The following is a 23,792-nucleotide window of genomic DNA, read 5'->3' as shown; positions in this document are numbered from 1 at the left end:
GCGATAAAGCCTGGAGGATATTATTAATAATAATAATAATAACACAACAGTGGGGAGCTTTTCATTTTCAAAGCATTTTATGGACACTAACTAACTGCTCCTAGCAGCTGCCTGCATGGCAAAGATGGGGAAACTGAGGCAGGGCTCATTGTTACCTCTCAGAGGTAAGAAAGCCTCTCCAGCCCACATTCTCCACGTGTAGGACGGTCCCTCGTGCACCTCACAAGTCTCCCAAACCCAGATCTCCCCTGAGGTCCTTGTTGGGGGACAGTGATGATGGCATGAGCACCATGGCCAGGCAGAGGCTGGGCACATGAGGGGCATCAGGAGGGAGCGGATATGAAGGGGTTTTTGGGTGGGAGGGGAGCAGGAGGCAGCACAGGTGAAGCAGGGAGTGAGTGGGTATGGGGGCAGTGTGCTTGCTCAGTGGATGTGCCTTTGGGTGTTGGGGCTTCATTCTGGATCTTTGCCCAAACCAACGACCCCCACCGGCAGGGAGTGGGCAGGTGGAGGTGGCCTGCTCCAGACCCCCACCCTCCATGGAGGGATCCGGGGTGCTGCCACTGCTGGGGGTGCTCGACGCCCTCTGTGGGGTCTCACCTGGGTGGTATCACCTCGGGGAGATACACACCTGGTGTAGGGCAGCACCGGGGGGGTGATACACGGAGTTGGGGGAAACCCCGGGACACTCCCAGCCGTGCGAGGGGGCTGGAGGGAGGTGCGCGCTGCCCCAGCAGCGGTGGGGACAACCCCCCCGCCCGTCTGCCGGGCTGGACACACACCTCCAGCAGGGCTGCCGGGGCCGTGCCGAGCCGTGCTGGTGCTCGGCGCTGCCGTGCGCCGAGGGAGGGGCGGACGAAGCGATTGGCCGCTCCGCAGCCGAGAGCCGGCCCCGCCGGGCGGCGGCTGCCGGTGGCACTCGCTCGCCCGCGCCTCCCGGGGCGGCCGGTGCTGCCCGCGCCTCCGGGACCATGGACCGTCTGAGCGGTAAGAGCGGCCGGGACGGGACCGGGCGGCACGGCGGGGAGAGGGGGGTCCCGGTGCCGGGGGGCTGGGGGTCGCGTATCCCTTCCCATCCCTTCCCAACCGAGTGGGTGCAGCTCACCGGATCGATGCGGGACCCTCCCTCCAGGGTGACTTCGCCACCCGCCAGCCCTGCGGAAGGGCCAGTTGGGACACAAACTGGTACCAGTTTCCTTTTGCTGGTCAGATGGGTGAAAAGCCTGTGTAAGCAAGCCTGTGGGGTGTAAGCACTTGTTAAAGGAAATTATGGTCATAGAAAGGGAGGTGACTGGTGTTTCCAGATGGAGCTGATCAGATCCAGAGAGTTTCCCTAGGTGAGGAAGATGCTGGTGGTCTCATAAACCCATAGAGGGCCTGATCCCCACCCTGCTGGGAAGCGGCTGCATTCCCACATGTGTGATTCCCGCCTGCAGCTTGTGGCATCAGGCTCACGTAGCTGTTAGGCTTTGATCTGGGATATGAATAAACCTGCCAGGGCTTCGGGCCAACTTTGCAGAGAAGGTCCTGGCTTTCTGCTGGGGCTGGCAGGGCTCTGGGGGGAGCAGAGGGAGGCTTCTGGGGAGGATTGCTGCTTGCTGCTGCTCAACAGTGGTCTGGGGCTGCAGAGGAGGAGCAGGTGGTGACATGGTGTAGCACCAGAGTCCTGGCCCTTGACCGGTCCTTGGAGATGCTACAGAAGCACCAGCCAAAAATGATAACAGGGAGGCCAGAGGCATCGCCCTGGCTCTGCAGGCTGGGACCGTGCTGAAGTCCCAGGGGTTCAGGCAGTGCTGTGTTTGCAGCTCTGGGTCAGCACCCGAAAGGCCCAAAGGTCAAGAGTTCCCTTTCCTGATGTAAAAGGATGGGATTGTGTTTCCGCCGTGGAAATGCAGTGTGAGGAGTTTTACTCTCGGGCTGCAGCTTGTGGTGTTGGTGCTCGGAGAGCTGTGTCAGTGCCCAGCAGCCCAGGAGGGGACGGTGACAGGGACAGCCTTCCCCCATGGCTGCAGCTCGCCCTGCCAGCTGGACAGGGTGGCTTTTCTGGCTCTAAAGGAGGGTGCTGCTGTGGGAGGGGGAGTGCTGTCAAATGATACATGATGCCAGAACTGTCCTTTGGGGTCCCAGGGAACCTCACTGACTGGGAGAGATGAGAGCAGAGGCTGTTGGCGTCCCTGTTCTCTTGCCGTGCAAGCTGGTGGAACATTACCTTGTTTGCACCCCATCCCACCCCAAAAATCAAACCCAGGACCTCACTTCAGGGAAGGGCAGGGAGTGCCTGACATGCTGTGGAAACCTCCTGGAGCATCATGGAGATGGGCCCAGGCACAGTGCTACTGCTCCACAGGTTGGCCCTGCCAGGGGGGAGCAGCTCTGCTGTTTTATCCCCCTCACTGGTGCCTTCTATGGTAGCAGCAGCAGTGCCTGCCTGCTTTGCTTTCAGTGCTTGTAATGAATTGCCTTTGGCACCTGGATGGCTCTTTGCTAATGTAAACCTCCTCCAGACCCTCCTGCTCATCACCCCGTGCTGTTGGATCCCTCTGGGGGCTGTGGCTCAGGGAGGGGAGGTGTGGGGGTGTCGCTGGGCTCCTTTCCCTAGTGCAGGGGGTGCTGGGTCCAGTGGTGGGCAGGAGCTCTGTGGCCCGTTCCCAGCCCCTGCCTGCTCTCTGGCAGCCCCCATTTCACCTGGAGCTCGGCTCAGCCCCTGACTTGTTCTTGCTTTATTATACACCAGCTTTTTCATCGCTTTCCATGCTCCAGCCGAGTGTGCTGCCTTTCCCAGCAGGCTGGGCATTAGCCGGTGAGGGGCTCAACTCTACACTAACTGAGAGAATTGGTGCTGTGGGCTGTTTGCAGAGTTGTTTCAAGTTCTGCAGATGGAGAAGTGCATGTGTGTGTGATTCGGGAGGTGATCTGTGCCATGAGCCTTTGCTCTAGCAGGGCTGTGCTTGCACGTGGCTTCTCCTCATTAGGGACTCTTCCCTGACCTTTTGTGCCACCAGAATTTAGGTCCTGCCCCAAACTTATCCGGGGTCTAAATCCAGCAAAGCTGACGGAGATGCGTCAGGGATAAACTTGGCTCCGGCTTGCCCACAGGAATGGAATTGGTGGGAGGGAGCCCGGATCATTCCTGACCGGCCGCCTGCAAGCGGGCAGCAAGAATCCCGCCCGGTGGAAGGGGGCGCGGGGTGGGTGACAGACACAGATCGGGCCAGCTGTTAGCGCGCCAGGCAAGTGCCGAGCTCTCCCCCGCATTGCAGCCATTCCTTCCGCTGGAAACTCAGCTGCCCCGGGGCCACCGCCTGTTTATGGCCAGGGCCGTGCGGGGAAGGGGCTGAGCCCACCCTGTGCGGGGCAACGCGGAGTGGGAGGGCAGCTCTGGGGATGCTGATGCAGAGCAATGCACCGGAGTTATTTTTCCCCTGTATTTTCCAATACCCTTCCATGTGCGGCACTGCCCTTAACTGGGGGAAACAGGTCTCGCTGTAGATACTGGATCTGTGTTGAAACCGGCCTGGCTGCTCTGGGGGGACACAGACCTGCCCTGCACATCACAGGTGCCTGACGCAGCAGGCGCTGCTGGAGAGGGGAGGGAGCAGGCTGGTGCCCTCACTGACTGCTGCGGGGTAGTGTCCTCCAGCCAGGGACCCTGGGGACTGTCCTATCTGCCTGGGCTGTCTGGAAAATCTGCCTCTTTCCCGCCTTTGCTCTTGACCTGGAAATGCTGTTTTCCGGTGCAAACGTGCCGAGCAGTGAGGCTGACGCACTCTCTGCTCTGGAGCAGCGCTGAGCGCCGACCAGCCTGAAATCCTCTTGCCCGAAGCCAGCGGATGGTTCTTATCCCAGCCCAGGAAAACTTTGTTTAAAGATTTTGAAGAAGTTGTCTCATCCCAAACAGTGGGAAAGCTTTTCAGAGGAGGACAGGGAGTGAAAACTGGGCTTGACCCAAGATTTGCCTGTTGTTCAATAGCCAAATAACTTGCTGGGGACAGGAGATAACAATTTAGCAGAGTGAAGGCTTGAAGTGGTTTCTGGCATCCCAGACCAATGTCCTAACCCCTTAACCCTACCCTACACCAGCTACTGCCCAGTCTGGCACAGCTAAAGCTCTGTTCTGAGAAACGCACATCTCATCCTGCATATAAGGAACCTTAAAATTAATGGCACAACTGTCAGTCCTGCAAAATATCCATTAAATGTCACTCTTCCAGGGCAACAGCAGGACAGTTTGGTTGGAAACCTCCCAAGGAGCTCGGCATTGTCTCTCCCAGCCCTGACTCTGTGCAAACACACCTGGTCTGGCACCTCCTGCCAGGGCACCCATGGGATGAATGGAGCGGGGACAGCACCTGTGCAGCCGCCGACAGACTTTTGTCACCCTGTGGGGCTAAACTTGGCGGCACTCGGGGAGCTCAGGTCCTTCTGCAGACGCTGTGCAAACGACCTGTAGCCTCTGCAGTGGGGAAGGATGAAAATAACTGTGTTTGCCCTCCCTCCCCAGGCTCCCTCCATGGCACGGCTGCTGCAGCCCCTTCCCTCTTTGCTCCTGATATGCCTCCCATCACATCAAAGGCATGCTCTTTGGCAGGCCGGGGAAAACACTGACATTTCGTAACAGTTTGGAACGAAAACAGATCTTTGCTGCAAGGGATTTCCATGCTCAAAATACTTCTTTTTTTTTTTTGAAGTGGGTTTCATTTGTATGTGATCCTGGAAGTGATAGGGGGGAGCTCTGGGAGATGCTGGCGTGTTCTGATCACTGGCAATTAGCAGGAGATATGTAAGGAGCTGCTTGAAGAGTGGGTTTGGCTCTCCTCTGGGTTTTTTTTTTAACATAAAGCCCACCCAGCTTGGTGATGGGGCAACAGCCCCTTTTTGGCTCCTCGTCCCGTGGGTTCAGCTTCCCATTTTCATGTGGTCCCTGTGTCACCTTATACTTTGGGAAACTGAGGTTGTAAAGGACAGAGCCAGGAATAGAAGTTACACAGGAACAGGTTTGATAGCTGGCTTTTGTGACCTGGAGTTAAAAGCAGATACGGTGAACCCATCCCAGCACCGGCAGAGCCATCAGCAATAACCAGAGCAGTCTCACCTTCCCCTGGGCTCAAGTTTGTCAGCTTTCCTACTGGGATAAACCGGCTTTCCTGGCTCTCCGGCCCTGCCCCGCAGGGGTTAAGCGGGTAGGAAATGCTATGGGCCAGCAGCCTTGCCGCTGCACCTGATGCTCCCGGCAGAGCTGGGCAAGGGAAGGAAACGGAAGGGCTGTTCTCAGCTGAGAAAATACGCTTATCCTGCCCTCTGAGAGTCCTCCGGGGCAGCACGGCTCCGGCCCCCAAACACAGAGACCCTCTGCCGTGTCCTGCCCATGCCAGCCCGGGAACATCGCTTTCCTGCAGGGACAGGGCTGGGGTGGCCACTGAGAGGGTCCTGGTCCCCACACCGGGCAGAGGGGACGCGTGCCCAGCACAGCTGCCGAGCTCCAGGGCATCGCTGGGGTCAGAGCAGGGATGCTAACGCAGAAGATTGGGTGCTGGGTGCTTGTCTCCCTCCCCCTGACTCCACGAGGATATTTCCCCCACAGGGGGTCTGTGGTTTCTCCTCTGAAAAGCGGAGTCTGCATCGTGCAATGAGGCTGAAGGTGTTTGGGAAAGCGAAGCTGGCTGCTGGCTAATCCGCCAGCTCCCTCCTGCAAAACCTGCGCCCTCCCACCCACACCCTACCAGCCGAGGGTCCTGCACCCTCCTCTGCTTCTGAGGGTCCAGGGAAAACCGCCTCGGGTGAGCCTTCCTCCCAGAAACACATGTCAGCCCTGCCAGCCTCCCCCAGCTCACTCTTGTGGGTCAGGTTTTGCACCCAAGAAGTTTTGGACTTTGGCTTTAGGTCGGGGGACACATGGGACACGGAGAGCAGCCCTTTAGGATGCAGAGAGCTTCCCACCCCCATCAGTGGGGCTGGGGCGTCTGGAGATTTGGGGGCTGGAGCACCCACGCAGCCCCGGGTGGTGACATGGCTGTGCCTGCCCGGGCGCAGGGCGGTGGGGAGGACATGTCATGGGACAACCACCATCAGCACCGGGGTGCTTGAGTCAGCGGGTTTCCAGCCACAGTGCCTGCAATTAGCTGTGATTGCTGCTGTCCTGGAGGCTGAGGTTTGGTGGAGATGGAGAGCTACAGAGTGGGGAGCGCTGCAGGTCCCCCCAGCTCCGAGGCAGCTCCAGCTACAGGCAAGAAGGTGCAACCCGGGGGGAGCTTCCCCATCGCAGGGGTGGGCAAGTGGCTGTGGCACTGGCCCTGGGGCCTCTGCCAGTGTCGGAGGGGAAACCAAGGCCAACCTGCTGCTCCCTGCGCTGTGGAGTTTGTTTGGAAAAGGCCGACACCAAAATTTTGGTTGGAGAAAACACAGTTTATTCTGGGTTCTAACTAATCCTAACATCCCCCCTCTGCCTGAAGCTTAGTTTTTATACATTACTCAGCAGGTCTCGTCCGTGCCTGACTATTCCTTTAAAGGGCATCTCAAACCTCTCTTTTTCATTCATTATCTAAACGCGTTCTCCAGCCAGCAGCCTCCAAGCCCTGCTCCCAGGCTGGCCCAGCAGAGCATCCTGCCATGCACCCGCTGACACTGGCACCAAGTTCTGAAATGGAGCCTGGAAGCCCTGTGTCTGGTCCATGCGTATTTGCAGAGTTAACTGTGTTCACTGGGCTGAGCTGTGGCTGGCAACAACTTGTACCTGGGGTTGGGACCCCCTGCCCAGGGTTCGGGGGTCCGGGGCAGAGGGAGGAGGCTGGGGGCATGACCGGGGTCACTCAGCGATACTTCACCTGCCTGCTTTTATTTGCTCAGCTTCTTGCTCTACTCGGCAGTAAGAGAGCGTGATACTGAAACCTCTGCCTCCTTCTCAGGGGTGGGGGCAGCTGCAGCCTCTTTGGGTTAGAGGGGTAAAGTTTGCTTTTGGTGAGCTAAAGGGAACGACCACAGTCCTCTCCAGGAGGCGGATAAAGGGCTGCTAAAGCCATCAGTGGAGGACAGGACAGCCCCAGCAGCCCGTGGAGAAGGACTGGGGCTGCAGCACGGGGCACTGGAGGGTCCTTATCTGCCTGGGTCACAGGAGATGTTTGTGGGTGATTTAATCAGCCTGTTAATTATTACCTGCACCACTTCTGAAGCTGCTCTGTTTCCATACAAGCTGCTGGGAGGAAGGACATACCCTGCAGCCCAACAAGGGCTGTCCTGGGCGTTTCTGCCAGCAGCCGTGCCAGCTCAGAGACCCTTGGCCCCTCTGATGCCCCGTGGCTCTGTTGGGGGCTCCCTGGGGAGGTGACACCCCTCCGTGAGCCCAAGGGGACTGTGGTGCCCAGCGGCGCGGGCAGGGTGAGGGTGCTGCAGCTCTGGATGGACGGTCGCTGCCAAGGAGGGGGAAATTTCCCACCCGCAGCCATTCCCTGAGCACGGGCATCGCCAGGAGAGCCTCGACCCAGCTGGGGTCGAACCCCGACTCTGGTTCATGCTGCGAGGGGGCTCCTGCCAGCACGGGGCTGAGTGCGAAGGGAACCACCATGACCCCCTAGTTCTCCAGTTTCTCCTTTATTCCGTTTATATAGAGAAGAGGCTTGAGTGGCCCCACAGCAGTGAGTGCTGGTTTCTGCAGTGTGTGAGCTGGCAGGGGTGTGAATGCGGGTGATAATCTTTGCCCTGTGCAAGCTGTCGGCCTGTAATTACACTTCTCTCTATTCAGGACTCCTGTTTTCATGTGTAAGGCTGTGGTGAGGATGTGAAGCTGTCACTCCTCCGGAAAACAGTGCATTGAGGCGGGGGTGTTTGGGGCCTTGCTCCTGCGGCCAATTCCCTGGTGCTCGCACTCTTGGCACTGTCTGGGTACACCGGGCAGAGCACCATCCCCTGGGCTTGTGCTGCTGCTCCCCTTGCTCTTCTCTGCATTTTGGGGGCTGCCAAGGATTCTGAGAAACTGCTTTGGCGTAGAGGGCCAGGGTGAAGCAAAAAGGATTGGGTACAGTGGGGCTGAGAGTGGCTGTGCCACGGTGCCTGGGCTTGGACTCTCTGCTTAGCAGGTCTCTGCTGGGCTGGGAGGGCAGCTGAGAGCCAGGCCATGCGATAAGGCTTTCTGCAGAGCTATTTATACCGGGGAGATGAGCTGCTGCTGGCAGAGGCGCTGGGCCAGACGCAGGACCCGTCACACCAGTGCTGCTGAAAGCAGCGGAGCTGGCTGTGCCGCTGGGGTTGTGCTGGGAAACGATCCCCCCCAGCTGCTGTCAGCGCTGGGGTGTGCTTAAGGAGCAGAGAGGCAAAAGATGAGGGAGGCTCAGCCAGGGCAGGCTTCTTATTCTGTAACCTCTCTGTTTGCACATCTCCCCCTCTCCCAGGGCTGGAATGGGATGGGGGGACCCTGTGAACCCTGCAGGCTCCTTCATGTAAGGAGAGAAGCCCGTGGGTGACTGCGCTGGGAGGGAGAGCTGGTGGGGGGACCTTCTGCCCCCTTGAGCATGCAGGTTTCATGTTCTTCTCCCAGGACTGATTTTCCAAGGTTATCGGCTATGGATATTAGTTACTGTAAGGTCATGATGATGACGTCCCCAGGAGATACATGTCCCTACCCGGGTGCAGGGTGTGCCGTGGGGAGGTGGCAGGGAGGTGCCAAGAGTCTGGGGGACAGATCAAAAGGTTTGAGCTCATCCTGTGCTCCACAATGCCCAGGGATGCTGCGGTGCCCAAGCTGGGAGCTGCTGGGGGAGCAGGGATGGCTGCTGGGGTCCTGGGGCTAATGGCAAGGGGTTAATCGCAGTGAGGGGTGGGAAGAGGCACCAGTGGGGGCAGTTGGAGAGCTGGGGAGGGTGGGGGGCTCCTGGCCATGCCAGAGCCAGCCCCAGACGCTCGGGCTTCTGCTGACATTGTTGGATGCTGAGTTGGAGACTTTCCCCTCATCTGCCCCGCTCAAGGGGCCCTTGTTTCCAGGGAGGAGATGATTCATGTGCATCGAGTGGCCCCTGAGCAAATCTTCCACTGTTATGGGATGTTGCCAGAGCTCAAGTGTGGTCATTAATGGCTGGCTTTTCTCTAAAACCCCCCCGGGCTGGAGCACCCCGGTTTAGTTGCTCCATGCTGGGAGGAGGAGGTACTTTCCAGGCTGGTGTTCCTGGCCCCACCAGCCCATCCCAGTCATCCCAGTTTGCCCCACACCCAGCTGGGGGATGGCTGGCTGGGAAGCCCTGCTCACCCAGGGCTGAGCGCTGCCCTTCTCCTGCCTGCACCGGAGGAGCGGTGGCCGCAGGCAAGGTGCAGGCAGGCAGCAGTTTGTCCTCCTGTCTTCTGCACAAAGGAACAATTCTGGGAGCACTGTGCCTCCCCCGCCAAGGCACTTCCTCGCTGGCCGCGCAGCTGCCTCCTCCTGATCGGAAAGAAACCTCCATGGGAATGGGAACGGGAACAGAAACTGCCCCGGGAGCTCAGCAAAGAGCTCGTGAGGCCGTGGTCTTCCTCAAGGAGGAGAAAAAGGAGTGGGGGAAAGCTGGCCCGGCTGGGGGGAGAAGCAGCGCGCTGGGGCTGGAGGCGACTGTCAACACATCGCCCGTGCGGTGATGCCCACAGCCCGTGCTGGGGCAGAAGGAGCTGGCGACAGGCAGCGAGGGATGGGGACACATGCCGGTGCCCGGGTGTCTCGTGCTCGCATCAGGCTGTGGAGAGGGCAAAGCGGTTTATCTCCTGCCAGTGACTCCTCCAGCAGCGCTGGGTCTGTTTGTCCCACAGGGTGGGTGACCTCCCTGCAGGGCTCCTCCTGGAGATGGGGCATCTCTGTCACTGCCACTGGGTGCTGGGGTGGCCCCTGGCTGTGCCCTCTTCTCTGGCCCACACCCCGCCTATTTAAGGCATCTCAGGAGCTATAAAGGTTTGTTTACTGCCAATGGCAGCTCTAAGCAGCCCTGCGCAGGCAGGCAGGGTGTCCCAGGGCCCTGCCCGTGCCAACAGGAAAGGTTTATTTTTGCTTGGTTTTTATTTTAGCTACAAACAATGGCCGTCACTCCCAGCATCCGATTTCCCCCCGGTCCCCCTCGCCCCCATCCTTCACCTGGCGCGGGAGGAAGCGCGGCCAGGGCAGGCGGAGGACGGGACACCCACGGCTGCAGGACAAGGGTCCCTGTGCATCTCCCGCTGCAGCGTTACTGTGCTGTGAAACAGCGTCTCCCCTCCCTGGGACTCTGTTTTCAGGCTGTAGACCAGCTTTGCTTGGGGTGACAACTCCACAGGCATTGTTTTATCTCTCCCCCTGCAAAAGCTGGGTCTGTGCACCAGGCAACTCCTGCTTTGGCTTGGCCGGAGCCTCTTCCTCCTCCTCCTCATCTCTGCAGGTTGCTGGAACAAGACCTGATTTTTGCTCCTGTGCTGGAGCAGAGGCGGAGGAGGGGGAGATGGGCTCTGCAGCTGCAGGCTGTGCCTAGACCCTTATCTCCGCACTGTGGAAGCTGGTCCCTGAAGTGGGGAGTGCTTGCGGGGTCCAAAAATAGAGCTGGCCTGGGTGCAGAGTGGAGAGAGGTGGCGGGGTGCTGGAGGGGACACAGCTCTCCTGCCCGCATTGTGCTTGCTGCTGCTTCCAGGGCAGGCTTTAGCGGCAGATGAAATACTGCCCCGTTGTCCTGGCCAGCAGCAGTGTCCTGGTTCTGGTCACCCGGCTCACCCTGTCCCGGCAGATCTGCCCTGGGTCTCCACAGCCCAATCAGTGCCAATTAGCTAATGCCAAAGCCAGCTGCTGCCACGGCTCTGGGCTTTTGCAGGCTCAGAGACCTCACTGACATCTCCCCGTCCTGCCACAGCAGAGGGACAGGCTGCAAACATGGAGAGGAGTGAGTTTCTGGGAGGGGAGGCTGGTGTTACTCCCTGTTCTGGGATGTCTGTGTCCAAAGCCTGAGCCCAGCAAGGCAGTGCCATCCCACAGGACTTCAGTTGCAAGAGAAGCTCCTGAAGAAAGCAGCAGGTGGGAGACATTTGTCAGCACCAGAGGCAGGTGCGAGGCCAGAGGTGTCCTATGAGCGAGTGGGTGGGGAACACCGGGTCCCTTTTCATCTCCGTCACCTGCTCGACGCCTGTGGCTGCTCTGATGTTGTGTCACCTTCCCCCCAGGAGCCCTTTGATGTCCTGCTGCCGCCTCATTTCATGCTGCATTGGCCAGAGCCCCAAGGGCAGGGGTGTGCTCGCTGGCGCGGGGTCTGTGCTCGCTGGCGCGGGGTCTGTGCTCGCTGGCGCGGGGTCTGTGCTTGCTCCCGCTGGCTATTGCAGAGGTAACGCGCTGGTCCCTGCTTGCCTGGTAACCTTGGGTCGGTCACTTTGGCACCTGCTGCCCTCCACGCAGCAACCCCGGAGCAATCTCCCGTTGCTTCCTGCAGCCACACCATTAACCTGGTTTAGGCTGGCAGCCTAACGAGTGTAGGAAATGAATTCCTTCCCTTCCTCCACTTCCCCCGGGCAGAGGCTCCGCTCAGCGGGCCATGTGCCCTCCTGGCATCACAGGCCTCTTTGACCGTCCCCCCCTTGTATTTCGGAGGATGTTTAACAAGGGAGACGGAGGGGACAGCTCAGCTGAGGGGAAACAAAGGCGCCTTCAGTGCTGGCCCCACGCTGCGCTCCGTGCAGCCCGGCTCAGGGCTGGCGCTCGGGGTGTTGCTGATGAGCTCACTCGCCTGCCAAGCCGAGCAACAAACCTCGCTTATCGGCCGCTATCGCTTCTCCTGTGCAGGGGGGTCTCCTTGCCCCCCTCGCCACGCACGCTGCCTGCTTTGTCACTATTAATAGATACCCGCTTGCGCTTTCACCCTCGGCTGGTCCAAAGCCTTGACACGGGAGCTGGTGGCTGTGATGAGAGATGTCCTGTGCAGGGCAGGGGATGGGGATGCTGGTGAGCACCATGGCCTGGGCTTCAGTGCCTGTGGGAAGCTGATGTAGGGTGTGCGCGTGGTCCCATCTCCTCCATGGGAGCTCATGGCCAGCTGAGAGGCTGCTGAGCTGGGGCAGCAGGGAGATGGGTGTCTCCCTCGACGCTTGCAGGTTCTGGGTGGACAGGAAGACATTTTGCTTTTTGTTCCAGCTGCTTCCTTGCTAGTCCCCTGCCCCACGAAGCCCTGCGGCGGAGCATGTCTCACCTGGGAACCACCACGGCATTGCTGAGCAGGAGCCTGCTCCCATCCTGCCCATGCAGTGCTCTGCAAACACCCCAGGGAGGTTCTGTCCCCCTTCCCTCCCTTCCTGCCTCTGCAGAGGGGCAAGGAGAGGGCTGTGGGAGCTGAGAGCTCGCCCTTGCTCATCACATGCCTGAGGCTCTTGCGTGGCTGGAGCTCTCATTCCCCATATGCTGGGGGATGCTGCCAGCTCCCCAGGCTCGCTTGCTTCTCCTGGAGCTGTGCTGAGGCTTCTCTCCCTGCCTGGAGGATACCTGTCCTGGTTTGGCCTGCCCACAGGAGATGGGTGCTGGCAAAGCCACCCTTGCCGAAAAGGCTGAGGCTGCTGTTTAGCTTGGCACTGGGGAGGGAGGAGGAAGCAGAAGGTCTGCCGAGATAGAAGCCCATCACCCGGGGGGGGCAGGAAGAGGCTTGTGAGTTGCATCCTGCTGTGTGTCCTGGGAAGGTGGTGATGTGGGGCCGGGCACGATGTGGGGCCAGGCACGATGTGGGGCTGGGCACGCTGTCTCCTTGCCCGAGGACCTGTCTTGGCTGGGTGCTGATCTGCATCGACCCGCTCGTGTTGGGTTCCCCGATAGCCAAAAAGCTTTGAAACAGCAGTTGGTTTTACTGCACTCTCCCTGCTTTGGGCAGCACCGGTCTCGGGGAACTCAGTCTGTGCTCTGAACCACAGCTCATGGGGGTGGAAGGTGTGCACCCAAAATCTTGGGTCAAACCTGTAGCAGCCCAGTTTTTGGTGGGCGTTGGGCAGAGTGGATGCAGTGTTTGGATAGGGCCCAGTGAAAGCTCATTAAATAACACGAATAACAAGGATCCCAGCAGCAGCAGCAGCAGCACAGTGTTCTGCCCTCTCCCTGGGTGATACATCCCATGCCGGCCCCCACTGCCCCCCAGCTCTGCTCTACCAGGGCCCTTCCCCTGGGAGAGCCCGGAGGGGCAGCTTTCAGTGATGAATTTTTGTTGTAGCCCTACTCTTATGTGCAAACAGCCAAGTGTTTTCTGGACCCTTGCTGCATGGGTAACCCCAAAGCTGCAGTGTGCTTCTGCTTCCTAAAACCTAGCTCATGAATCACCATCTCAAAGAGAGCTGCACTTTCATGTATTGTGCCTGTAATGGTGATTTGCGGCAAATTCTCTTTTCCTACTCTTTGCTGGGCTCTCCCCATCTCTGCTGTGTGGTTCTGTCTGCCGGGCTGATGCTGTGTCCAGGTGCAGCCCAGGACCTGGCAGCTGCTGGGGTCTCACCAAGGGATGGGAAAGCAGATGAGTGGTGGTTTCTGGTGCGGCTCCTCTTTGCCAGGATTTCAGCTGCTCTGACCCTCTTGGCAACCTCTGGGGCCGTGTGTGTTGGATCAAGGCTCAGCGAGCACGGAGCTGGGTGGGGAGAGCCCCTTCTGTCCTGCAGTCCCTGTCCCCTTGCCGGGCACCCTTCAGGCCACCCGTATGGGGCAGGAACTGTCCCCTGGGGCAGTGGCTCCATGCCTGGAGGGAAGAGCAAAGTGGCCTTGGAGCAGCATGGGTGAGCTGGGGTGACACAGGGAAGGAGTGACAGCAGGGCAGAGGAGCGTGAAGAGGTGTATGGGGACCCTGTGGAGGTGACACTGGTCTGGGAGGTCATGGGTGGTCTGAGCAGGTGAGGGGTGGGAGGACATCCCCTGGGCGGCATTGCCAGGTCGCTCTGGAGGTGGCATTTGGGTTTCCTTTCCTTCCTTCTTTCCTTCCCTCCGTCACCCCCCAGTGCCTATGACAGCGAGGGGGCACCAGCAGCAATATGCTGTCAGGTGAACAGAGATGTAGTTTTAGCTACGTGGAAAAATCTGTGTGCTGAGCCCTTTGATAGCCGTCCAGTAGCCTGCAGAGCTGGTGTTTCCATTCATGGGCTCAGCAGGCTACATCCTGGTGTCTGTGTGCAGGTGGAGAAGCTTGTGCATAGAAGGAGCACGTGTGCACTTAGCAAACACTGCCGGAGCTGTGCCGGGCCAGCTGGGGAAGATGCCCATCCTAGGGTCTTCCACACATTCCAGCCCCTTCTGCCTCGTGTCAAGCCCAGCACGCTGACACCAGCCTGGCTGACGGGCTTTTTCCTGCTCCCCGCAGTGCTGGACCAGCTCCTGCCAGAGCTCAGCGTCTTGCTCAAGCTGCTGGACCACGAGTACCTGAGCGCCACCACGCAGGAGAAGAAGCTGGCCGTCTCCACCATCCTGCAGAAGCTGCAGCCACCTGCAGGTCTGTGCCCTGCTCCCATGGTGGCTGTCCCCAGGGCCGGTGGCTGTCCCCAGGGGCAGTGTCTGTCCCCAACCCTGCCCCAGGCCAAAACCCCAACAGGCTGGGGAAAACCATCTGCAGGGCAGGGATGAGCTGCCCCTGTGCCCAGCGCCCAACATCTGCTCAGCCCCCTCGGGGCACTTTGCTCCTGCCCTTGCTTCCCAGCTTTTCCTTGCCCCAGGCATGGGGCTGGTGTCAGCCCTGCCGGGGCTGCGGGGGGGCTGCTCCCTGCGGAAAGGCCACTTCACTGAGATCTTCCTGCCAATGGTTTTGCTGAGCGCAGGGGTTTCCGTGGGAAGGCCAGGAGGGATGTGCACCTGGGGCTTCACAGCCTTCCCACTTTCCTGCCCTTCTCGGGGGGCAGCAGCATCCCTGGGGATTCCTCAACTCCAGCTCTGGAGGAGCACCCCATGGCATGGTGGGGTGCACTGGCCTGTGTCCTTGGGCTGGTGTTTGTGGGGACCAGGGGTGCTGCTGCTCACCTTGGCCACCCTGCCCACCCCTGGGCTGAGAGCATCCCTTCGCTCCCAGGGAAGGACGTGGACTACATGTACGTCAACACAGCGTCCCTGAGCAATGGCACCAGCTTCGTGGAGTCTCTCTTTGAGGAGTTTGGTACGTGCGGGTGACCTGGAGTGATGTCCCGGGAGTCACGCTGGGTGGGTGCAGTGCTGGCCCCGAGGTCCCCGCTGACAGCAGGGGGTCTTGGGGTGCCCTGGGCAAGGAGAGCGAAAGCTGTATCTTGTGTCCAGAGTGGGCAGCATCACCCCAGGCGCTTGCTCCCGCTCCCCTGTAGCTGTCTGGGGACAGGCCATGGGGGATCCACACACCAGCTGCATTTACCAGCACTGCCCATCTCCCAGCACCCTCCCAGTGAAGGGCCATGGGCGCTTTCCTTGGGGGTCCCTGGCGGGCAGGGCAGGCAGGCTAGCTCTGAGGTTCCCTGCTCCTTTCACCCTCTCCACTTACCCCTGGGCAGACTGTGACCTGCGGGATCTCCAGGACATGCAGGAGGAGGAGGGGGACACCAGCGATGGTGTTGGCTTGGAGGTGGCAAGGAGCCAGACGGCAAAAACTGTAAGTCCCTGAATGCGCACAGGTGAGGTGTGCCCTGCACCTCCCCAGGGAGGTGGCTGGGGCTGGGATCTGTTCCTGTCCCTTGCCACTGCAGCAGCTGCTGGCACTCATGGCCCTCTCCTCTGGCTGGCTAATGCTGGTGGCGTTTCTGCCATAGGTTCCTGTGGACCCTGCTCCGCCGCTGCCCACCACTCCCCCGCCTGAGGATTACTATGAGGAAGCCTTGCCCCTGGGTCCTGGCAAATCCCCAGAATACATCACCTCCCGTAGTGAGTTCTGCTCCATGCCGGGGTGTCAGAAGGGTAGGGGAGCCCCACAAGCTTCCTGCTGCATCCCCCCACCTGCCAAAGCAGGCAGCGCTCGGTGGGCAGGACGGCTCGTCCTGGGGAAGGAAACATCGCTGCTCCCGCCAGCATCGCTCCTGTGCTGCTTCCTTCCCATCCCGCTGCGCTGTTATTGCATGGAGTTGTTTGCACCAGCTCGACTGGGAACAGGGTGATGGGAAGAGGTTGGAGCTGGGGGAAAACCAACGCTGAGATGTCCTGGGAGGCAGCTGCTCCGCCCCAACTCGCAGGCTTGCTGCTCCGAGCATCCTTGGGGGGAAACCAGGTATAACAGCCACAGCTGCCCTCTGCTTCTTCCGCAGACAGCTCCAGCCCTCCCAACTCCATCGAGGATGGTTATTATGAGGATGCAGACAGCAACTACCCCGTCACCAGGATGAATGGGGAGCAAAAAAACTCTTGTAGGTATCTGGGTGCCCTCACTGGGGAGGGAAGAGCTTTGGCAAAGTCCAGCCCTGAGATGGGGGCTTGAGGGCTGGGCTAGGGGCCTGAGGGTGGGTTTGGGGCTGGAGGACCTCTCGTGTGTCAGAGGCTGCTGGGCAAAAAGCAAAGAGCATGGAGTGCTGTTTGTCATGCGAGCCAGAGCACTCATGCTGCGGAAGGGCTGTAATCGGTGCCATGTCTGTCACCAGCATGGGGAAGGGATGTCCCTGCCTGCACAGCTCTCATGCCCTGCTTGAGCTGCCTTTGCCACCACTGGGACAGGGACACCACTGTGGGGCCCTGCTCCTCTGTGCCCCACATGGCAGGTGTGGGGCAGAGCGCCAGCACATGATCCTCTGTTGTGGGTAGAAGGTTTAATCCTGGGTTTCAGCGTTGGAAGCTTGCAAAGAAATTAGCCAGCCCAGGGGTTTGGATAGATGCACCTGGGACTGGCATTTGGCCCACGAGCATCCTGCCTGCTTTGGAAGGGAAACGGAGACAGCTGGGGTCAAAATGCCGCTGTTTGCAGGGGATGACACGGAGCCCATCCATCGCAGCACCCACGCCCAGCTCTGTGCTGGAGCCCGCGGGTGCGGGGAGCCCTGGCAGGGTGCAAGCACGGCCAGCAGGCAGGGCCCCAGGGTGCTATTTGGGGTGACTCGCCTGCTTCCTTCCAGACAATGACTCGGATGCGATGAGCAGCTCTTACGAGTCGTATGACGAGGAGGAGGAGGAGGGGAAGGGCCAGCAGCTGACACACCAGTGGCCCTCGGAGGAAGCCTCCATGAACCTGGTGAAGGATTGCAGGATTTGTGCTTTCCTGTTGCGCAAGAAGCGCTTTGGACAGTGGGCTAAGCAGCTCACCATCATACGGGACAGCAAACTGCTGGTGAGCCCAGAGGTGGCGGGGGCCAGAAACCCACTGCTGGGTTATGAGGGTGGTTGGGTCCAAGCTGAAGAAAAATAGCACTATCCAAGCCAAGACCCTGCCCAAGGCTGCCGCTGCCCCACAGCACATACAGAGGCTGCCCTCGCTTCCCTTGCAAGTGAATGGAGGGCTCCTCTTTTTTAGGACCCCATGGAGTGAGAGCTGTTGCAGAGACTGAGCCACCTCCATCTGTGCCACCTGTAAGGGACCCTGAGAGGGACCCAGCTCTGCCCGGCACAGCAGTGGGACAGGCAGGTGTTGGCCCAGCCCTGAGCGGTTCCTTATGCTTCCTCTAGTGCTACAAAAGCTCCAAAGACCGGCAGCCACACACGGAGGTGCCCCTGGGGACCTGCAACGTCATCTACGTCCCCAAGGACGGGCGGCGCAAGAAGCACGAGCTGCGGTTCTCGCTGCCGGGAGCCGAAGCGCTGGTGCTGGCCGTGCAGAGCAAGGAGCAGGCTGAGGAGTGGCTGAAGGTACCGTGGCTGCCCTCGCATCACCCGGGGGCCGCAGACCCTCCTTGGCATCCTCCCGAGCTGGGATGGGGAGGGGGCTGCCCTGGGAAAGGTCTTGCCCCCCTGGGAGGGGAAGGGGGCTTTTCTCCCATTTCTTATCAGTCAGAGGGGCTGGCCGGCTGCTTCCCAGGGCCTGGGCGTCTCCGGTGCTGATAGCCCTGCGGGGTGGGGGTGTTTGCTCTCCCCCTCCTCTTCCCTGTGGCCCTTTCCTGCCTTTGTTCAGGGGCAGGAGGTGGGGGCCATGGGTGGGAAGGGAGCTTCTGTGCACACCACAAACCCAGCTGTTACCCCAAACGTGAGAGGACAGGGTCATTTTACATGACCTGAGCAAGCCGTGCTGTACCTGCCTGGAAAATGGGAGGTCATGAGGTGTCCTCTGCTGGGGGGATGACTGTGTGGCTCGGCACCTGAGTCCCTCACTGCTGAGTTTTCCAAAATCTCTGACAAAACCTGCAAAACTGGTTTGTGTCCTGAGCAGGGCATGCTGTCCCGTCCTGCAGCAGCCAGGACCTCTCTCCCCATGGTTCAGCCCAGCTCTGGCGGCGAGACGGGAGCGTGCCGAGCCAGGGAAAGCAGCCTTGGTGCTCAGGTCCGTTTTGAGTGGCTGCTGGGGGCTGTCTCCGCAGGTGATAAAGGAAGCCAGCAGTCCGGCAGCGGGCGGGATGGAAGCCCCCACCTCCCCAGCGATGCCATGCAAGATGGACCTGGATAAGGTGATGGTTTCTAACCGCCCTGCCGAGGTGCTGCGTGGGGCTGCTGGGGCTGAGCATGGGGAACATGGAATCAGGGGAGCCTTGAGCTCCTGGTGCCGCACGAGGAATCTTTCCCATCCTCGCAGCAGCTCTGTGGGGCTTATGGGGCTCCCCACTGCTGGGGAAGGCAAATGGGGCTCCCCTGGCACCGGGGGACATCCCAGCCCTGTGCAAGAGGGACAAAGGGCTGATAGTGGCCGTTGCGGGGGGCTGCTGACAGAGTGCCTGCTCTGCTCCCCCCGCAGCGGCTGTCACAGGAGAAGCACGCTTCGGACTCGGACAGTGTGGCGATGGGTGAGACCGGCTCCTCGGCGGCCCGCAGAGAGCCCGGCGAGCATGGTATGTCCCCCTGGCCGCGGGGCCAGCAGCGTGCACCACAGCTGGGGAGCATCCTCTCCCGGAGAGGCGGGATGCTGTCACACATGCCGGGGCACACAGCTACCCTGTCCTTGCAGGGAAAGGCAAAAAGAGCGGCTTGGCTGACCTGAAGGGCTCGATGAGCCGGGCGGCAGGGAAGAAGATCACCAGGATCATCAGCTTCTCCAAGAAGAAGCCTTCCCCCGAGGACACGCAGACCTCGTCCACCGAGGAGGACATCCCGTGCTGCGGTTCGTGCTCGCCGGGGGCAGACGGGGCTCAGCTCGCACGGGGCTGGGAGCGGTGGGGAGCTGGGATCCTTCCCCCCAGCCTGGCTGTATGGGGGCAGGCGGGGGATAAGGGGGCAGTGGGATGGGGGCAAGCTCCCCAAGCTGCAGGAGGGCTGTGACACTGCCTCGGGCTACAAAATGATGCCCAGTCCCAGCTCTGCATGTTCCTGTGGTGTGTGGGGAGGGGCCGAGGGGTCGCCCATGTCCTCCCAGAAAACGGGCTCAGGTGACGGTGTGGCACTGAGCTGGCACCACACCTGGGTCCAGGGGTCCCAGCTGGCTCTCTGTGGAGAAACTGAGGCACAGAAGGAGAAAACAAGTAGGGAGCCACGCTGTAATCTCTGGACAGCCCTGTCTCATCAAAGCCTGCCCAAGGTCTGGCTGAGCAGGTGCTGAGACCTTTCCCTTGGCCCTGCCACCCCCCAGGCCACCTCGGCGTCCTGGTTAACCAGTGCTGGAAGGAGCGCTGGTGTCGCCTGATGGGCAACACCCTCTACTTCCACAAGGACCGCACTGACCTGCGCACCCACGTGAATGCCATCATCCTCCGGGGCTGCGAGGTGGTCCCAGGGCTGGGCCCCAAACACCCTTTCGCTTTCCGCATCCTTCGCAATGGGCAGGAGGTGGCAGCGCTGGAGGTGAGCGGGCAGCGGGTCGGGCAGGGCGTGCTGGTCCATGAGGAGGGGGTTGCCAAGCTGGGGGAGCATCTCCTGTGATGATCACTGCTTGCATGCAAGCGGTGCCTTGTTTTCCCCTGCCCTGCATGCTAAGGAAGCCCAGGGCCTCACTTGGCTGAGACGGGGCAGCCGTGCAGGTGTGTGAGGCTGGGTGCAGGGAGGAGACTGGCAGGGCTGAAGCAGGCGGCTTGCAGGGAGTGGCTGGGGATTTGGGACGGGGACCTCCTGCATGTGCCTGTGCTCCTTCTCTTGGAAGCTCCTATGTCTTGCACAAATGCTTTGTGTTGGAGGGCCCTTCTCCACAGTGGTGATTTGCATTGGGAGGCGCGAGTGAGGGGCCAGGAGCTGGGCATGCACCCCAAACCTTTCTCTCTCCTTTGTAGGCAAGCTGCTCCGAAGACCTGGGCCGCTGGCTGGGTCTCCTCTTGGTGGAGACGGGCTCTCAGACAGCACCAGAGGCCTTGCACTATGACTACGTGGACGTGGAGACGATCGCCAACATAGTGACAGCTGTGAGGCACTCCTACCTGTAAGGCTGTCCTGCCATGCAGCGCTGGGAAGGGGCTGTGCTGGGAGCAGAGTGTTGGGCTGGGAATGGTGACCCTCAGCCCATGTGTTCCCTAGAAAATGCAGGGGCTGGGACATGGTTTGCACTGTGACCTCAGGGAGATCTGGTGTCCCAGGGGGTTGGTGGTTCCAAAAGCAGGGTGGTTTTCCTTGGGCAGGATGGAAAATGGAAGGTGTTTCATCAACGCTGGTGAAGGACTTAAGGCATATGCACAGTAGGGTAGGGTTCTTCTGAGCAAAGCTGTGAGAGCAATGCAGGCAGCCCTCTGAGGTGCAGGGGCTCACTGGGGGGCTGGCAGGGATGCCCTGGAAAGGAAGACCCCATCCCTCCTCCCACAGGTGGGCCAGCTCCTCCCAGGACCACCGGCCAGACTCTTCCCGTGTGGTGTACGATGACGTTCCCTACGAGAAGGTCCAGGTGAGTGTAGCTCAGGAGCTCATCCTCTCCCATCACTGTGGCTGGGCTACAGAAGATGCTCCAGGGAGCCTTGGCCAGGCTGTGATGGCCCCGCGGGTGTTTCAGGCCTCCCTCCCATCCCCGCCGCAGGCTGAGGAGGAGCCGGGGCGGCCGGCAGGAGCCCAGGTGAAGCGCCATGCCTCCTCCTGCAGCGAGAAGTCGCGGCGAGTGGACCCGCAAGTCAAAGTGAAGAGGCACGCATCGAGTGAGTGGGGACCCTCAGCCGCACACCTCCCTGGGGGACCCTGTGGGAGGATGCTGGATCCCCACGGGGGTCTGTGGCCACGGGGGGTCTGGCCGGCTCCGGCACACGGCAACAGGGTGTGCTGCACCAGCTCAGCTGGGCTGTGGGTGGCATTGGTGCAGCTGGGGCCGGAGCCTTCATGCTGGGCTCTCCTTGTGCATGCAGATGCCAACCAGTACAGGTATGGGAAGAACCGGGCTGAGGAGGACGCCAGGCGATTCCTGACAGAGAAGGAGAAGCTGGAGAAGGAGAAAGCATCAATCCGCAGTGAGCTGGTGTTGTTGCGGAAAGAGAAGCGAGAGCTACGGGAAGCCATGAAGGGCAGTGCAGGTGGGTTGGTGCCGTCCAAGCTCTGCAGCAGGGGACCCTCAAAGGTGCTCGGGCACAGGAGGCAGGCTGCAGAGCTGGGGTGGGATGGGGACGCTGGGCTGGCGGTGACATTGTGGCTGTGCGCCGGGCTGGCTGCTGCACGCTGCTGGGCTGGCAGCCCCATCTAGCGTCCCCATCCAGGAGGATGGGTGGCTTCTCCAGCCCCGTGCCCTCATCCCCCGGCAGAGATGCTGAGCTGGGTGTGCTTGTGCAAGCAGGGACGAAGCTGCAGGACCTGGAGCAGCAGGTGGCGGTGCTGGAGGAGCAGTGCCGGGAGAAGGAGGAGCGTCGCGTGGACTTGGAGCTCAAGCTGACCGAAGTGAAGGAGCGGCTGAAGCAGTCGCTGGCAGGAGGGCCAGCCCTGGGGCTGGCTATGACCAGCAAGGCTGAGAATGGGGTATGTATCCCATCTTTCCTGTTCTCATGGCTCTGGCTTCCCCCAGCAATGGGGTGGCGGGGGGGAGCAGCACCTGAGGAAGAAGGGACATTCCTGCTGCTTTGTCCTATTGTGGATAGAAGTGGGAAGCAAAGCGTCAGGTTTGACCTCATGACAGTTTGTGCCTTTTTTTTTTTTTTTTTTTTTCTCCTGGCTGTCCTTGCTCCCTGGGTCTCCTACATCATCCTCCTTCTTTCTCACCCTTTTCCACAGGAAGCTACAAACAAGCCAAACGGGAGCCCCCCTGATCACTTGATCCCCGTTAACTGCGCAGCTGAACTGAGGAAAAGAAGTCCCTCCATCCTCCCTGCCAACACGGGAAACGTGCTGCGGAAGGCCAAGGTCCTGCTTCACTCCTCCTCTCCTCCCCAGCCCCACGGGAAATCTTATCCTTCATCCTGTCCCCCTTCCTTGACCATAAAATCTGGGGACCGGGGATGCTCCCTACCCCAAAAGCAGAGGGTACTGCCAGCATCTCCTGCGGACAGGCTGGTCCAGTTTAGCAGCACTCACTGCTGGCATGAGCCTGGCTTGCAGGGACATTTGGAAGGTGCAGGGGTGAGAGAGCATCACCTCTATGATGACTGGGGCAGCAGTGACCCCAGGCTTTGAAGATGCTGGGGTGGTCCAAAGCCCTGAGTAGGGAGGGATGCCCTTGAAGGGTTCAGCACTCACTTCTCTAGCGATGTCTCCTCATCCCCCACTTCTTTTGCCTTCTGTGCAGGAATGGGAGAAGAAGCAGACTTAAGCCAGGCTGCAGGAACGCCTGCCGAGCTCCCGCCGGACACTGGGGCTCACGCTGGAGCTACACGACCCCTTTCTCCACGGCATCGAGAGGGTGCTGGGAAGGCATATGGGGAGAGATGCCCTCCCATGCCCCAGCACTGTGGCACCACCTGCATCGTGGGCAACACTATAAACCATGGGGAAGGGGGCAGGAGGGGGATTTGGGAGGTGGGGGGGAGGGAACTCCTTCGTGGATCAGTGTCTCATACTACTGGGAAGCTCATCTCTGGGGGGAGCCTCGCACGGGGCTGGGAGTTCAACACAAGGTGTGTGTGCCTGGGTCATGGGTAAGGAAAGAGGGCAGAGCCCGGGTCTGGCAGTCGGTGCTGCCCGCCAGGCGTTCTGATTTACCAGGATCAGCGTGTGCCACCCTGGCGACTCTGGACACCAGGATAACAGTTTCCAAAGTGACCACCAACTTATTGGGGGTTTTGCCCCGCTTGGTGCTGGAGTTCATGAGCTGCTCGGGACCGGACACTTTGGAGATGCCGATCATTCGCCCTGTTCCCAGCTCCGCAGGGTCTCATCTCAGGGTTCATCACGTCTCAAGCTCGCTGTGCCTCAACCAAGTGCCCTTGTCCAGTATTTCGTTCTTGTCCTCCAGGCAGTAAATGTGAGGACACGCTGGCTTCCCTTGGGATTGAACAAAGCTCAAGCGTCAGCATCTGAATGCAAATTAACACGGGGATACATTTCAACCTTGCTAAACAGTTCGTAAGCGCTGCAAAGGGCTGCGGCTGGAGGCAGCCCAGCGGTCCTGCCCCAGCCCGCTGCCAGCTTTTGGGGGAGCAGGGAAAGGGACAGGCTTGTCTCCTGGCCAACAGCGTGGTCACACTATTGCTGCTGCAGTCAGACGTGATTTGTCGAGGCACGTGGTCAAATGGGAGTGAAGGGAAGTGTAAAAAAAAAAAAAAATATTTTTTTTTAAAAAGGTGCTTTCAAATGAGGGTACTGGAACAGAAAAGAAGTAAAGGAAGGTCATTTAGCACAGGCAGAAACAAGAGCCAGGAATAAAAAGGAAAGGCCTAGGCTTTTGTTCCGGGAACAAGGGAGCAGGCCTGTCGCCAACCCATGCTAATGACTGCCACAATTAACCTTTGGAGCTCGCTCTTTCAAAGCCCTC

General features: G+C 60.0%; 2 protein-coding genes across 3 annotated transcripts in view; one reads left to right on the top strand and one right to left on the bottom strand.

Annotated features, from left to right (window-relative positions):
- Positions 1-23,792, bottom strand: part of STK10 (serine/threonine kinase 10) — a 500,646-nt gene that overhangs the window by 337,193 nt on the left and 139,661 nt on the right. The gene's annotated exons all lie outside the window — the stretch shown is intronic.
- On the top strand, positions 798-22,821 carry AFAP1L1 (actin filament associated protein 1 like 1). 2 transcript variants are annotated; one of them, XM_065644168.1, is made up of 19 exons: positions 798-987; positions 14,280-14,408; positions 14,979-15,062; positions 15,427-15,524; positions 15,682-15,793; positions 16,171-16,269; positions 16,969-17,180; positions 17,516-17,695; positions 18,361-18,447; positions 18,732-18,825; positions 18,942-19,094; positions 19,560-19,771; positions 20,194-20,339; positions 20,717-20,795; positions 20,925-21,039; positions 21,244-21,408; positions 21,666-21,844; positions 22,097-22,225; positions 22,608-22,821. In XM_065644168.1, the coding sequence occupies exons 1-19, from the start codon at positions 972-974 to the stop codon at positions 22,629-22,631; spliced, it is 2,313 nt and encodes a 770-aa protein (XP_065500240.1). In that variant the 5' UTR covers positions 798-971; the 3' UTR covers positions 22,632-22,821. The 2 variants fall into 2 exon arrangements, with proteins under 2 accessions (XP_065500240.1, XP_065500239.1); XM_065644167.1 differs by having other exon boundaries at positions 20,901-21,039.

Source organism: Caloenas nicobarica, chromosome 13 (genome assembly GCF_036013445.1).
Source record: "Caloenas nicobarica isolate bCalNic1 chromosome 13, bCalNic1.hap1, whole genome shotgun sequence".
NCBI classification, from domain to species: Eukaryota; Metazoa; Chordata; class Aves; order Columbiformes; family Columbidae; genus Caloenas; species Caloenas nicobarica.
The sequence above is the reverse complement of the archived record's forward strand: the minus strand, read 5'-3'. Positions and strand labels throughout refer to the sequence as shown.

What these genes read in the sequence shown, in the direction of transcription:
- AFAP1L1 (XM_065644167.1), top strand. An exon ending in GAAGCTGCAGCCACCTGCAG is followed by an intron (nt 14,409 to 14,978) that starts GTCTGTGCCCTG and finishes CTTCGCTCCCAG; the next exon opens with GGAAGGACGTGGACTACATG. An exon ending in GGAGCCAGACGGCAAAAACT is followed by an intron (nt 15,525 to 15,681) that starts GTAAGTCCCTGA and finishes TTTCTGCCATAG; the next exon opens with GTTCCTGTGGACCCTGCTCC.